Below are 14,045 nucleotides of genomic sequence, written 5' to 3'. Positions count from 1 at the left end.
CTTGAAAAAATAATGAATTAAAATAACACTTGACACAGTTTCAGTGGAGGAACAACTGGTCAAAGATTTTTGTCATTTGCAAGCCTTCCTTTTAACTCCCCTACCTAATTATAGCTAGATTTTTTATTCATTTTAGAGCTTCAATAGGTTTCATTTAACTGAAGTCAGATTTAATTAAAGTTTTATTTATGGATATAGCCAAGTTCCCATCCTGAACCCCCAGCTGGTGCTGAGTGCCCTGAGGTCCTGGAGATACGCCATGTAGTGCTGAGCCTCACAAAAGGTCCCACATGGTTCTAACTGAGGCAGCGCTGGAAGGAATATGCTGCTTGAAACGAATCATTATTTGAAATAAATGAAACCTTGAAGGAAATTTATTAAACACTGACAACCCGACTATCAAAATTACTAAAAGCCCATTAACAAGAAAAAGTTTTGTTTTAGTTTTAAATGGAAGTAATTATGTAATGTCCTCAAACATCGCTCAGTGAGATCCAGCCCGGACACGTAGTTCCCTTCCCCAAAATGCCGCATTCAAGTTGCCAGATCGTGGAATAGGATCTGGGAGAAGCAAGACGTTTGTTTGTGCAATATCGTGAAACACTGCATATTCGAATTCACATTACAAATGACATGTTGACACTATTCAAACTGCATTAGGTGCATTAGAAACAACGTTTCTGGGTGTGCAATTTTGAGTATCAGTGTGATTTTCTATTTTTATTTTTGTTGTGCTACTCAGTTTACTATACTTGCCATAATTATTAATGGTATTGCTTTTGAGGTTTACACTGCATTAAACTTGGGTTGTTGAACAATTCTGCTTAAATTTGCACACACTGTTGGTGGAATTTGCATTTCTTGCTGCATAAGAGCAGATTTGAAACTACATTTGATTACATTTGCAACAGTTATGTTCAAGTTATAGCTGAATGATGTTATAGCATTTAATTCTCCCTCTCTAGGAGTTGGAGTTCTTCTTTCCTTCAACTGCAGGTCATGGCCCTACCAATACAGCCAAATACCAAGACTCTACCTGTTGCATCATCAAACCACATGCTATCTCGGAGGGTAAGGCACCACACACACACGCACACACGCACACACACGCACACACAGGCCTCAGGCTTAACAGACAGCACATGTCAGGTGTTTTGTATGTTTCACATGTACATTAAATGTGGGACATTTATTTATTTTTTTGCTGTTGTGTTTATGGTCTCAGCTGTAACAAAGCTTTATATTGTTTTGCATGCTTGTGAACCATTATCTTTGTGCTTAAATGAGCACTTTTATTTAAACACAATATATCTGTGTTAAAAATGCTTGTGTTGTTGAGAGCATGTCTGCTGCTTTGATAGTCTTCACCTAATTCTTAAAGGCCTTTTAATTACTGACTGGCTAAAAAAAAAATTGTGGTCCTGCTATTTTAGTAAAATTGCCTTGAGAATATTCAAAGTATTTCAATGATCTAGTGGAGCATGAGCAGCTAAATGGTTTTAAGCAGACTCAAATCTGAGTTGGAGAAAACGTCAGTGTAAAAAGGAGAGTCCGGTGTATTTTTTCAATAAACATGGCAAAGAACCGCCTACTTTCACAGAAAGGCAATTTGACTGACATGGCACTGCGAGATTATTTCATTTAGCCCAGAAAAGTGTACAAAAGACATCAGATGCACCAAGGGCTGTGGGTAGCGTCTGAGGCTGATGCTAGAACTAATTAGACATGGTGAGTCTGTAGAAGTGTGCATGTGAAGACAAAGAGTTAAAAGGTGCCTTTATCACATGTATGACAGTGCACTTGCATGTGAAATCCACATGCTTCCCAACCTGGGGCTTATGAGCCTAACTAACTAATTAACCCTATTTATTTGCAAAAGTACAAAAGTTTTAGATATACTTTAGACAATACAATGATACTACAGGCCAGGACATGCATGTTGTCAGTAACTATTTTAGTTCAATACAATAAGCAGATGAGACTCTTTCTGTTAAATTGCACAGGAATGAATTCTTAACATGCTAAATGTGCTAACCTCCAAGAGTATACTTGTTTTGTGTATGTCCACGTATGCAGAAAGCATGTCACTTAATTGCATTTCTACTTTTAAAATATCTTTAAAACATCTACTCCTGCTAGCCTTCACTGTTAAACCTCTCTCTTTATATAACTTTTTCCCCTCTTCCTCTGGCCATGATGAATATCTCTCCCTAAAGCCAGTACATACTCTTAACCCTCCTTCCCTCTGAATTTTCTCTTTCTAAATCCCTCTCCTGATCCCTGTTCATGGAGCATACCACCAAGGCAGTGACCTGTGAAATCTCCAATCCTCTGGATGAAGCTGAGGGTAGAGATTTTACATAACTAGCATGCCCAGAGTTGATCTTTCACATTGTAGTGGCTAAATTGGCCTGGGTGGGAATATTCAGCAAAAGCACAGAAGCCACAAAATAGGTCATTGGCCCAGCTTTAAAAAAAAAGGTTTTCATTCTGACATGTCTTCAAATAGGAAATGTTTTGCAGATAATTTGGTCATATGAAAATTACTAGATAGCAGTGTATTGAAATTCTGGCTGGTTTTCTTTTCTCTGCTGTTTTTTTCCCTGCATATTTGCAGCCTTGTCCTGCCACATTTTTCAGACTCCTACACTCTACAGAACTGTAAAGGTCAGATAATTAACTCCTTGGTCAGCCAGTGGCCCCGGATTAACCCATATAATTCACGTGTAGAAGTGAGAGCCAAATTCAGCTTGTCCATGTTAGAGAGTTAGAGTTGAACTAAGCTGTTTAACAATGCTACACATGTGATGAGAAGGGAAAGTGTGCTTTGCAGTTTGTTCTTCTGCATTGAAAAAGCTGTCACGCATCAAGGGCAGAGATATAATAAAGTTTGCTATAGTTGATACTGTGAAATCAGTTGCTGAATTAAATACAAATAAATGAATAAATAAATGGGGGAATGTTTGACATTTAATCTCTTGAAAGATGCATGCATCTCAGATGTGTGGCGATTTTGGAAAACCCTACACATGATCAAGTTTTGACATATATTCTACTATATATAGTTCTGAAACCTACAGATGTTCCTGCACTGAAATATGTTTCTCTTTTGCATATATGCATCTCAACCTGAAGTACATTTCTAGCATTTTAAAGCCTGAAAAGATGGAGAGAGAAAAGTGAAAAGGGAGAAATTGCATTTAAAGATTTCATTCTGGTTCCACTGAAAGATGCTGCGTCTACCGTTACATTTACCATTTAATTTACTTGTGGAAAACAATGCTGCCAAATTTTTAAATAATTATAAGTTTATGACGGGATGAGTTCGGACTTTGATTATGAGCATCATTTACATCCATCTCCGTTTTATCACCTGAGTTAAAAGCCACTTGTGGCATTTGAACACAAACCTCATCGTTGTCGCTTTACTCTACTGATCACCGCCTGTTTTACATCAGTGGGGAAATAATTGCTGATTAATTTAGTTAGTTCTGACCTGTTGATTAAATTTGTGTTTTGTTAATGTCCTTTTATTGGGTCATTTTAAACAATTTAACTTTGTTTGCTGTTGTCAGAACAGAGTATGTAAGCGCTCTTCCCTGTTTTGATGATGTGAAAGTGCAGGAACATCGTGGACATTTTGCCAGCCAGATGATTTCAAATGGAAACCGTTTAGGCTTAATTTCCATTTCACTATGACATATAAAGTAACTATCTAACAACATGATGAAATTGTGAGAAAAGCACATGTAGTTCTCAAGATTTTATCAGTCACTGAGCAGACTGTCTGCATTTAGGCAGTCTTTGTTAAACTGTTACTTTGCAGGCAGACCACAAAGGCAAGGTTAGAGAGTAACCTAAATAAATGACTTTTTCCTGTCTTTTTTGCTAAAATATATTTGTTTTCTTATAGAAGAGGTGTCAAAGTATATTATTAGAAGTTTGTTAAGGAAGAAGTTTTCACCTGCTCACAATGTTTTTCTGTGAGGTAACTGGTTGACAGATATACCGAGCCGCACTGTGAGCATACACATTACAAACAGCCCACCCCTCCCCCTGGATTTACACACACACACTAACATGTAAGACCTCCTGTGAGAGTGTGTCCTGCCCGAAGGCCTCAAGCTTAGATGCCGACAGCTGGCGATTCAGGACGGACAGAAGCCTATATTATTTTTTTATTAAGAGGCCTGGAGCCCAGCAGATCTCTGATGAGAGAGGCAAATGCTAGCCAAAACCCCCTACTGAGAGAGCAGATATAACGGAAGTAATTTTAGAGATTAAACTATAGCCTCCCTGATCATTTTGCTGGTGGCAGCTCGTCTTTCTGTTGTTGCTTTGCTTTTGTTTTGTGTTGTGCTCACACATAATATGATCTCTCAACTGTTGTTCGTTAGCTGTTCATATTCAGTCTGGCCATTAGGCTTACCATTGTTAACATTTTTCATCCTGTCAACACAAGCTCATATGAATGGTTATGAATTGAATACATTTGCGCAGCCTGCCTTAGAGGGAACATGAAAGAGAAAACATCTAAGAGAAAGCATGGACATATACAAGTTAGGCTCATGCTATAGAAGTGCATGCAACAAGTAACTACCAGGCTATAATAAATGGCTAATCATTTACTCAGCTTTATTGTTAAAGCCCTCATAGTAAGCAATATTTTACACTTTCACTAGGACAAAGCCTAGTGACACATCAATGTTTAAACCGTTGTATGGATTTTTACTGCAGTCATCAATACTGTGTAACTAGTGGCCTTGCAGGTAATATAGCATTGTTCATTAATCCCTCCCCAAGTGCCATGCCACATGGGACAAAGTATATATAGCTCTTGTCTCATGTAACCATTAGAAGGACAACCTTGACAGTAATTTGACATAATTAGTGGAAATAAACTCTCCATAGTATACAACTAATAATAAAGCTCATATAGAGAGCTTTAGAAAACAGATTTAACTTCAAAATCCCAGATGTATGTGTAATGGAAATTAACTGGGCCAAAGGTTCCCTATACCAATACTTGTACTTTCCTTATCATAGATCACGTGAAAGATATTATCCATGACCAACTGTGGCTGACTAAAGCTGAATAAAATGCTCTCTACCAATGAAAGCGCTTGCTCATGCCTGGAATAGAGAAATGCGTTGCTAAGCAGCCCCAACCCAATTGCCTAGCAACAGACGTGCTTACGTCGAGGCACGGCTGATGGGGCTGTGGCTTGATGATGATGCTGTGAGAGAACATATAGGTGGCATGACGGTACCATTTGCATGCTCTCAGACTCTCCACAGGTGGTGCTGCAGCCATACTGAATAAAAAAATAAATCTTATCTGTAACATGTAAATAGTAATGCAGATACATCTCATATTTGTGTTCTGGATGTGGCTGTTGGATCTTGATTATTTGCACAGACTGCTCTACTCAGCAGATCTGTGTAATCTGTCATTCGAGTTATGTTTCACCACCAGGACTGTACTCGCTGTTCCTTAATGTACAATGTAGCAGTAATGAATACATGCTATTATAGTGAAGCGTCAGTTCTGGGAGCTAGAAAGCCATGACAGATAATGATATCACACCACCACTTATCTTGTGGATTCCCAGGTGCATATTGGGCTAGTCCCAGGCTAGAAGTACTTTATTTAAAGTCCCTTTGGTTTAGGTGTAGTTCATATTTAGAAATTAAGCTTTTTGTGTTCTGCGAGGAGTTTGCTTCTCCATTGTAATTCAATGCACTGTGGTTTGACTAAACACAGTGGCCTCTGAGGGTTTTTTTTTTTTTTTTTTTTTTTACTGGTTTTTACTAGTATAATCACTGCATGCTTTTTTCCAGAGGAGACTGTGCTGAGGGAAAGCTAGAACTACAACACTGTGCTAATAGTGATCATAGTTTTCCCTGTGATTTTACGATCTAGTGGACTCTAACGTTTGGTTTAACAGTCACAGACAACTCTAAAAGTTAAACAGAAGGATGAAGGTCTCCTGTAAGAGTTACAGCTTGTTTGTAACGATACTTTATTGGCATACTTTTTTTTGTTCCGTGGTTGCCAAGGAAGTGCAAGTGGCCATCTGTCAAAATCACAGTCGTGATGAATTATAAGAAAAACCAGGCTCTCAGTGCGTTTTTTTTCTAGTTGCTGTTTTATCTTCACTGTGGTGCTGGCTCTTACCTTATACACCTACTCTCCAGCAACACCATGCTCAGCCACCTCATTGTCTGACACACTGATGCTGCATATTAATTAAATCGCTAAGGAGAGTTTAAGCAGAATCTGTCAGTGTAGTTGTGTATACAGTTTTGGTAAAGGAGAGAAATACAGCCTAGTCTAGAGATCTTGTCTTTGTCATGTCTGAGGCAGGGGAATGCAGATGAAGGTGACAGCATGACCCGCTGCATGAGGCTCGGTGTGATGGCACCGGAGTCTCATGGGGCTTTTTCTAGTGTCGCTCTTGATGACTCTTGATATGTTACTCACAGGTACTAGAGAAGAGTGTGCCTGAAACCGAATGGCTCAGTGTGGCGCACACTGTGGGGCATAGTGCAAAAAAGCAAGAAGATAGAGAGAAATGTGAACTTGCCTGTAGCAGCAGTGCTGCAGGAAAGAAAATGAGGCTCACCATTGTAGCTGTATCTGTAGCACCTGTATGTTCTCACTGGGGATCATTCTATGTTTATGTGCATTTGGATATTTTTTGATGTTCTATGTGTTTTGTTTTGTTCTATGCAAAATTTTATTGGATTTAACATGTGTTGCATCCACAGCTCTGACCGGAAAGATCCTCAGCTCAATCACAGAAGCTGGATTTGAGATCTCTGCATTACAAATGGTCAGTGCACTGACAATTCTAAAGTTAATTTAATGTGATGCCTTTAAATCAGTCATGTAGGTGTTTCTGTGTGGTTTTAATAATAGAATAACTGATTTTCAATGATGTAAATGGTTTACTGTAGTTGATATTTACTTATCAATGACAATGATGAAATATTTTAATAATATTGCAAAATATCCTAAGAATAATTAAACTTTAAATCTTATCATGTCAGCTGTGTAAACTAGTCACCCCTATTTCCAGAGAACATGAAATTACGTGACAGAAGACAGACATCGTTTTTTTTTTTTCCTTTATGGTCTGACCTGGCTATAGCCATGAATCTGCCCTGGCCTGGTTGTTCCTGTGTTGTCTAATCATAGTACAGAATAAATGCCCTGAACTAGAACTGTTCAGTAGAAGCTTTGATGCTATGATGATCATTATTATGCATGTAGTTGGGAGTGTTCCTTATAAAATGCATATTAATCATAATCAGTTATTAAGTAGTCCAATTCCTGATGAATAGTCACTACCAGACCACTGTTTATATTCCACTTGGTTTCATTTAAATTATTGCATATTAATACTTTGCATTTTTCTCTGTTTCAAATGTGTATTTAGATTTTTCTTATCATTTTCACAGTTCAACATGGATCGTGCAAATACAGAGGAGTTTCTTGAAGTCTATAAAGGCGTAGTCTCGGAGTACACAGTAAGTAGAGCAGATCTCACACCACACTTTTAGTATAGAGTTACAATGTACTTCTCTATAGCAGCACATATATAAGGAATAAAGCACAAGATAACTGTTACAGGAAAATATTCAAAAACTGGGTGGTGTGATGCAGCCTGACATAGAGTTATTGTTACCACCCTGATGTTGATTATTTTCCAATATCAGCACATCTCAAAGTGGTTTATTCCACTTATACCACAATAATTTTTCAACGATTACAATCTTTTATTTATTAATGAATGGCACATCAATATTTTTAATAATTTGCAGTTACTTTTTAATGTTGTAGAACATCTATGAGACAAGTGAGTTCCTGTTATCATTTATGTTATAGCAGCCAAAAATATCCCTCACTAGCCTCTCTTTTTTTCTCTTGCTTTTAATAAGACAAATAAAAACTTAGCATGTCATGTTACTGAGAAACCAGAAAGTACAAAGCTGTCTATCCCGATGACTCTTCTATATAGTCTTGTAAGACTTCTACTGACTGTTACAACATGCTGACCCTGGAGTCTCCTTCCATAAATTTTCAGTAAACGTCTCCTTACAAAAAGCTTCACAATATCATTGGTTATATGTCTATTACAACACAATTTTAAATTATTAGGCTTAATGTACAGCATTCTACATACAAGTCCCTGTGAATTAGTTGTTAGTTTAGAAACAATAACACATTAGATCAAGGGCATTAATATAATACTCTGATTTGAATTACAGCCGGAACTACTGGCAGAGCTGCTGTTATACAAAATTAATCAACACCTTCTGGCGAATCACAACTGAGAATTCAAGAGCGCTGTAGTATTAGTGTAACAGAGTACCATTTTAATGTTATTATACAGAACCTAATGTTTCTGCTTGTTAATCAGTTTAATACTAGTGTCTAGATTTTCTGATGGCGTACCAGCTAGGTCAATTAAGTAGGTTGGCAGTGTGGTCTGTAGTTTTGAGTTATGTGAGAGGTCCAGACTTTCCGCTCTTGTGCGCTTATTTGACTAGCTCTCTGTATGGCTTTAAAGACTTTGCATAAATACATATGCGGATGGTCTTGTGCGTGCATCATGTTTTCATTATTTTTATGTACAGGGATTGTCACAACCTGTCTCGAGGAACTTATACACAACATGTTTATACAGCATATCTTTTGTGTTTTCCTGTTTCTGTAATGGATCTGTGTTTAAGCATGTAGACAAGACCTTTATTCTCCATAACCTGGTCCAAATGAGAGATATCATCTCCAGCATACTTTACTGGTTATCATAATAAAGACCGTTCTTTTTTATTTATTATGTATTTGTTTGTTTCATAGATTGAAGACTTTGACTTCCTTATGCAGTCTAGCCATTTGTATAAAATTTGGGAGCTATAAAATAAACATTGAACGTTGTTAATGTTTGTGATGGCCAACACATATTTAGAATATGACAGTGGATATTTACATTTAAATTCATTCAGTTGGCAGATACTTTTTTTTAGGGTAAATGTTTAGGGTAGTGCTGGGATTTGATTTTTGTAATGTTCCTGTCCTGAAAGTGCAACTCACTAATAAATATTGCTTGTCTAAAATGCAGATATTTAACAACAAATTAGACTCACTGCCCACTTTAATAGGAACACCTGTATGCCTGCTCATTTAGGCAACTCTCCAATCAGCCAATCATGTGTCAGCAGTTACATAAAATTACATAACATACAGTTACATAAAACCCTGCATCTATAGGTCTAAACAGGAATCTGAGGCTACAGTGGGCATAGGCTCACTGTACTGGGGGAAAAAAAACAGGCAAGATTTTTCTAATTGCTAAGAGTGATTATTTGAGTTACCATAGCCTTCCTGTCAGCTCGAACAAGTCTGACCATTCTCCTCTGACCTCTCTCATTAACAAGGTGCTTCTGCTGACAGAACTGACGGTCACTGGATTTTTTTGTTTGTTTGTTTTTCACACTATTCTGTGTAAACTCTAGACTGTTGTGTGTGAATTCCCAGGAGATCAGCAGTTTCTGAAATACTCACACCAGGCCTTCTGGTACCAACAACCATGCCACAATGAGTCACTGAGATCACATTTTTCCTTATTCTGATGTTTGTTGTGAACATTAACTGAAGCTCTTGACCTGTATGTACACGATTTTCTGCACTGCACTGCTGTCACATGATTGTCTGATAATTTGGTACAGATTCAAATTACAGATTCAAATACAGTTCAAATTAAAGTGGCCCGTGAGTGTATATTGAAGATGTTAATCACTGGTGATTATGCATTTTCCTGAAAATATAAGAGCCTTAAATGGTGCATGTACTGAGAGGTCTGTGTAATGAAGAAAGCTAGAGAGGTAGTGTGGGTGAAAAAAAACATTATAGCACAGAAAATAAACATGCAAACGACTGAGTGTTAGTGAATGCACTGGTGTAATTGCTGCTGCTGCTGCTGCTGTGATGAGGCAAATTTAGAGGCTGTGTCTAGTCATCTTTCTGTCATGCTTAAATTCTTTTTTTTTCAGTTGCTAAAATTCGCTGTCTCAGTTTATTAGTGTGGACCAAGTATTAATTAAAATTAATTAAAGAAATAGATTTGTTTGGCTTAAATTTAAAAAAAAATCGCTATGAGGAAAAATACCCGGTTTAAATGCATCTACAGAATGTAGTTTAAATAGACAGACAAAGAAAGGACCATTGTTTTGCAGCGAGTGGTGAACTATCTGGTATAGAATGTGATGTTTATCATCCTAATGCAATTTAAAGCCACTTAATGCACAGAGGCTCTGTGGTGGGACTGTTTTAGTTGGAATCTTTTTCAGATGTCATTTTTTGAATGTGTTTTATTAGGAGTCAGTGGTATCATCTCATGTGCCACATTTTACTAATGATTCTCCTCATGCTATGTCTCAGTTCCTACTTTCCTCATACAGTTACAGGCATGCTTTCACCCAAGAAGATTAACATCAAATGAAAACTGAACCTACTGCAAAAGACTGGCATTGAAACAATAGCGATGATTGTTGGCTCTGATTTTCTTTATATATTTCTTTGGAGGTAGAGTAGAACCCCTAGCCATTTCGTAGTCTTTCAGGGGCTATCCAATATCCAATATCAGGAACATAATAGACTCTTTCACTGGTAAATGTGGTTGGTAGAGCAAACAACATCTTGGTAACTCTTGACTGCTTGTGTTGCAGAGCATGGTGGCCGAGCTGTGTTCTGGACCCTGCATGGCCCTTGAGATTCACAGTACAGATGCACCCAGAAAGTTCAGAGAATTCTGCGGTCCAGCCGACCCAGTGAGTGAAAGAATTATTCTTCTTTGTGCACTCTTTGTGCATTTAGCTTTGCCACATCAAAGCATGGAAATTACTTTTTTTTTTTTTTCTTTTTTTTTAAGAAAGGCCCACCCACGACCACCTGTCCCATAGTGCAGTGCTGAATGCTAACTCTTGTCAGACCTGTGTGATGTTAATAGCTGCTTTGTCCAGACCATTGAAATTCCAACTTGAAACAGGACCATGAAGGAAGATTTTAATTTAATCAAATATGAAATAATTTTCTTTTTATAGGCGTTTTATGCTGAACTCCTTTAGCTTTTTTACCTGAACTTTTTACCTGAACTGTACCTAGGTGCTTTAAATAACATGAGCTGCAACTGTAAGTTACACCTTACATTTCAAAGTCAGTCATCCTAAGTAAAAGGCTGCTTTGTATCCTGTATCGTCTCGGTGAACCGCACACTGCTCAGGGTTTCCGATTCTTTGTCAGTCAGCCAATTCAGGTGTGTAGCAAAAGAGCGTTTCAGCGCACAGGTCCTTGTTGACCTTTGTTCCACCTGTGTTGAATTTGTTGCCAAGGTGCAGGTGGTGTACATTTGTAATGCTGCCAGTGCTGTTGGATTAACAATGCATGTGCGTCCTTGAAACTGTCTCTCATATGGTTAAAGAGGTCTGATGATTCATTGGACTTTGACAAGATCACTGATCTGCTTCCTCTTTTCTTATAATATAAAATAATAAATATCTGGTAGTGGGTCTTGTTTAAAAAAACCAAAAGACTTTCTGTGAAACTTTGAAGGGTATGCTTGTTAATATTTAGTAGACGCACTTAGCACATTTTGCATGCCGTCTACTCATTTTAGGCCACAGTAACTTTGTGTAATGATTATTTCATTTAACACTCGTTTGTACACCGTTGACTAACAATGGCTTGAAGGTTATAATCACAGTCAGTATTTAGATGTCACTTGCTATTGTTGTAGTCTGGACTGTACACTGTAGGCAATAATATGGTATTTCCTGTCTGAATAAGGCCAGCACATAACGATGATATTAACAGAAAGTCCCAGATTACTGATTAGTCATTGTGTCATTATCAGATCACTGATTCATCCAACATTAGCTCAAATGAAGTTCAACAATTTTGAAGCTGAAAAAACAGAAAATTAATAGTACTGGCAGTACCTGTTTACTATGGTAGTTGCACTCATAACAACTTTTAAATCAGTGTGTGCTTATTGTGCAACTAAAGTTTTGCTGACCTTCTTTTTTTTTTTTTTTTTTTTAAATAAAGCATTGTTTCATTAGTTTATTTAATGAAAGCCATCTTAAATGTGTGTGTATGATTATCTATGTATATTAGTGAATCAGTGATGCCAGTTGTCTGCTTCTTAAGGTGACTTTGGTTATTGATTTTTTTTTTTCCTTTTTGTCATGACAAAAATAACTAATTTGTATAATACTAGTTATGATACTGTATATTAAGGAGCTGTAAACTGTGCTGGATTTTTCCTGACCAGATATTCTGACTCAGCCAGAATTTCTCTGTTATATCGTCCCATTTGTCTGACTTAGTAAGGTTGATTAGCCTCACTGTGGTAACTTGTACTGTATATTAGCCACAATATCCACAGTGGTGGTTTTTTTTTTTTTTGTGTGTGTGTGTGTGTGTGTGGTTAAGAAGAGGATATTAATAGAACAGGAACCAACTAAATTAACAGGCAGGAATTGCAATATGAAGTAACCACCCACTGAAACAGTGTATTTGTGGAATCTTAGTTTATCAAACAAGTGTTACTCTATGACAGTTTAAAAATATTCTAGCAGTTTTATAACCATATAAATGAATACCTCCACTACTCCTGCATTTTTGTAGGTCATTTAACATTTCACATTGAACTTCGTTGTATATTAACAACGGCGTTCCATTTTTCCCCCTAGTAATCAGAAAATGAGCTTTTACTGTTTTGCACAGTAAGCGTCCTTTAAATCCTATCTTTCTTTCAGAGCACAGCAACATGCTGGTGTCGTGCTGTAACCATGGAGACAGATACACAGGTTCCCTGTTTCAGAATAACTGTCTTTATGAAACATCTACATAAGTCACTATGCTTATATATTCACTATATACACATGCATGATTTTAAGAAACACTATTAATGGTATTATTTTGTTTTAAATTTCTTGTTGAGTGAAGATGACTTCCATGTTGTAAGGTCTACAAGGTCATACTTAATTATGGCTCTTGGAAAAGAAGTGTTCTTCCCACCCACAGTCGAACCGTCTCTCACACACAGCAGAGAGACAGAGAAAAGTCAGTTTAGAGATCAGCACTGCTCAACCTGATGTATACTTCTTCACCTCCCTCCTTCAGTGCCGTTGTCACTCTCCTGCCCTTCCATTACTCTCTCTTCCTGGCTCTCTCCGCCTCTGTGATTGGTGAATAGCAGCAGTGGCCACGTGTTAATGGCATATTTGGCTGCTCTGGTTGTTATAGCATAAATTTATAGGGCTGTTGCTGTACATAATGTGATCGCAAGAGCTGCAATACTCCATTATTAAGGACTTTGCTATTAAGGACTTTGGTGGGTGTGGTCATCTGCCACCTATTTATTTTTAATGTTGATTGGTTCATTATTTTGAGCAGTGCACACTAACACACAGGACCAGTTTCTTCCAAAAAGCTAAGCTTATGAAAATATTTAGCCTAATTCACCCATGCTTGAACTTTTAAATTGACTCAGGCGTGTGCTGAAGAATTCAGCTCTGTGTTTTATGGTCACTCGCATTCACTTGACACCTTAATTTGCATAAATCAGTGCTGTGTCCAGGTAGCCATGGAAATACGCAAAGTCACAATTCACACAGTGTTGCACAGTGATGAGAGCAGTATTTAGACATTGAAAGCATTAATAATAAAATAAATAAATGGATGTCATTTACATTAGAGACCGGCCCAGAACTATCAATGCAGAAAAATCCTAATTGAAATTAATGTCATCAGCGGTGCTTCTAGCACCACCAGGGCCTTTTTCAAGCACATGAGACAGTCAAGGCGAGCATAAAAATGATCGTCTATATTAGAATTAAGAAATAAAAACAGAGTCAACAACATAAACACCACAGGAGCAGAATGATTGCAGTATGCAGTCTGTAAAGGACATCCAGGTAAAAACAACAATCACAGTGCACCTAAATGTGAGCAGGCCTATGTTCACAGCACTAGA

At 37.6% G+C, this 14,045-nt stretch overlaps 1 protein-coding gene across 3 annotated transcripts in view; it reads left to right on the top strand.

Moving 5' to 3' along the window:
• nme7 (NME/NM23 family member 7) overlaps positions 1–14,045 on the top strand; it is a 38,350-nt gene that overhangs the window by 12,950 nt on the left and 11,355 nt on the right. Inside the window, exons 7-11 of one of the 3 annotated variants that reach the window (XM_034311031.2) lie at positions 966–1,071; positions 6,772–6,836; positions 7,465–7,533; positions 10,735–10,836; positions 10,938–12,073. In XM_034311031.2, the coding sequence (XP_034166922.1) occupies positions 966–1,071; positions 6,772–6,836; positions 7,465–7,533; positions 10,735–10,836; positions 10,938–10,979 (384 nt within the window). In that variant the 3' untranslated portion in view covers positions 10,980–12,073. Of the gene's footprint in view, positions 1–965; positions 1,072–6,771; positions 6,837–7,464; positions 7,534–10,734; positions 10,837–10,937; positions 12,074–14,045 lie in introns of those variants that run through there. The other 2 variants (XM_026923886.3, XM_026923896.3) reach the window with 2 other exon arrangements.

This window comes from Pangasianodon hypophthalmus, chromosome 2 (assembly GCF_027358585.1).
Source record: "Pangasianodon hypophthalmus isolate fPanHyp1 chromosome 2, fPanHyp1.pri, whole genome shotgun sequence".
Taxonomy (NCBI): domain Eukaryota; kingdom Metazoa; phylum Chordata; class Actinopteri; order Siluriformes; family Pangasiidae; genus Pangasianodon; species Pangasianodon hypophthalmus.
This window is presented reverse-complemented; position numbering and strand designations above follow the sequence as displayed.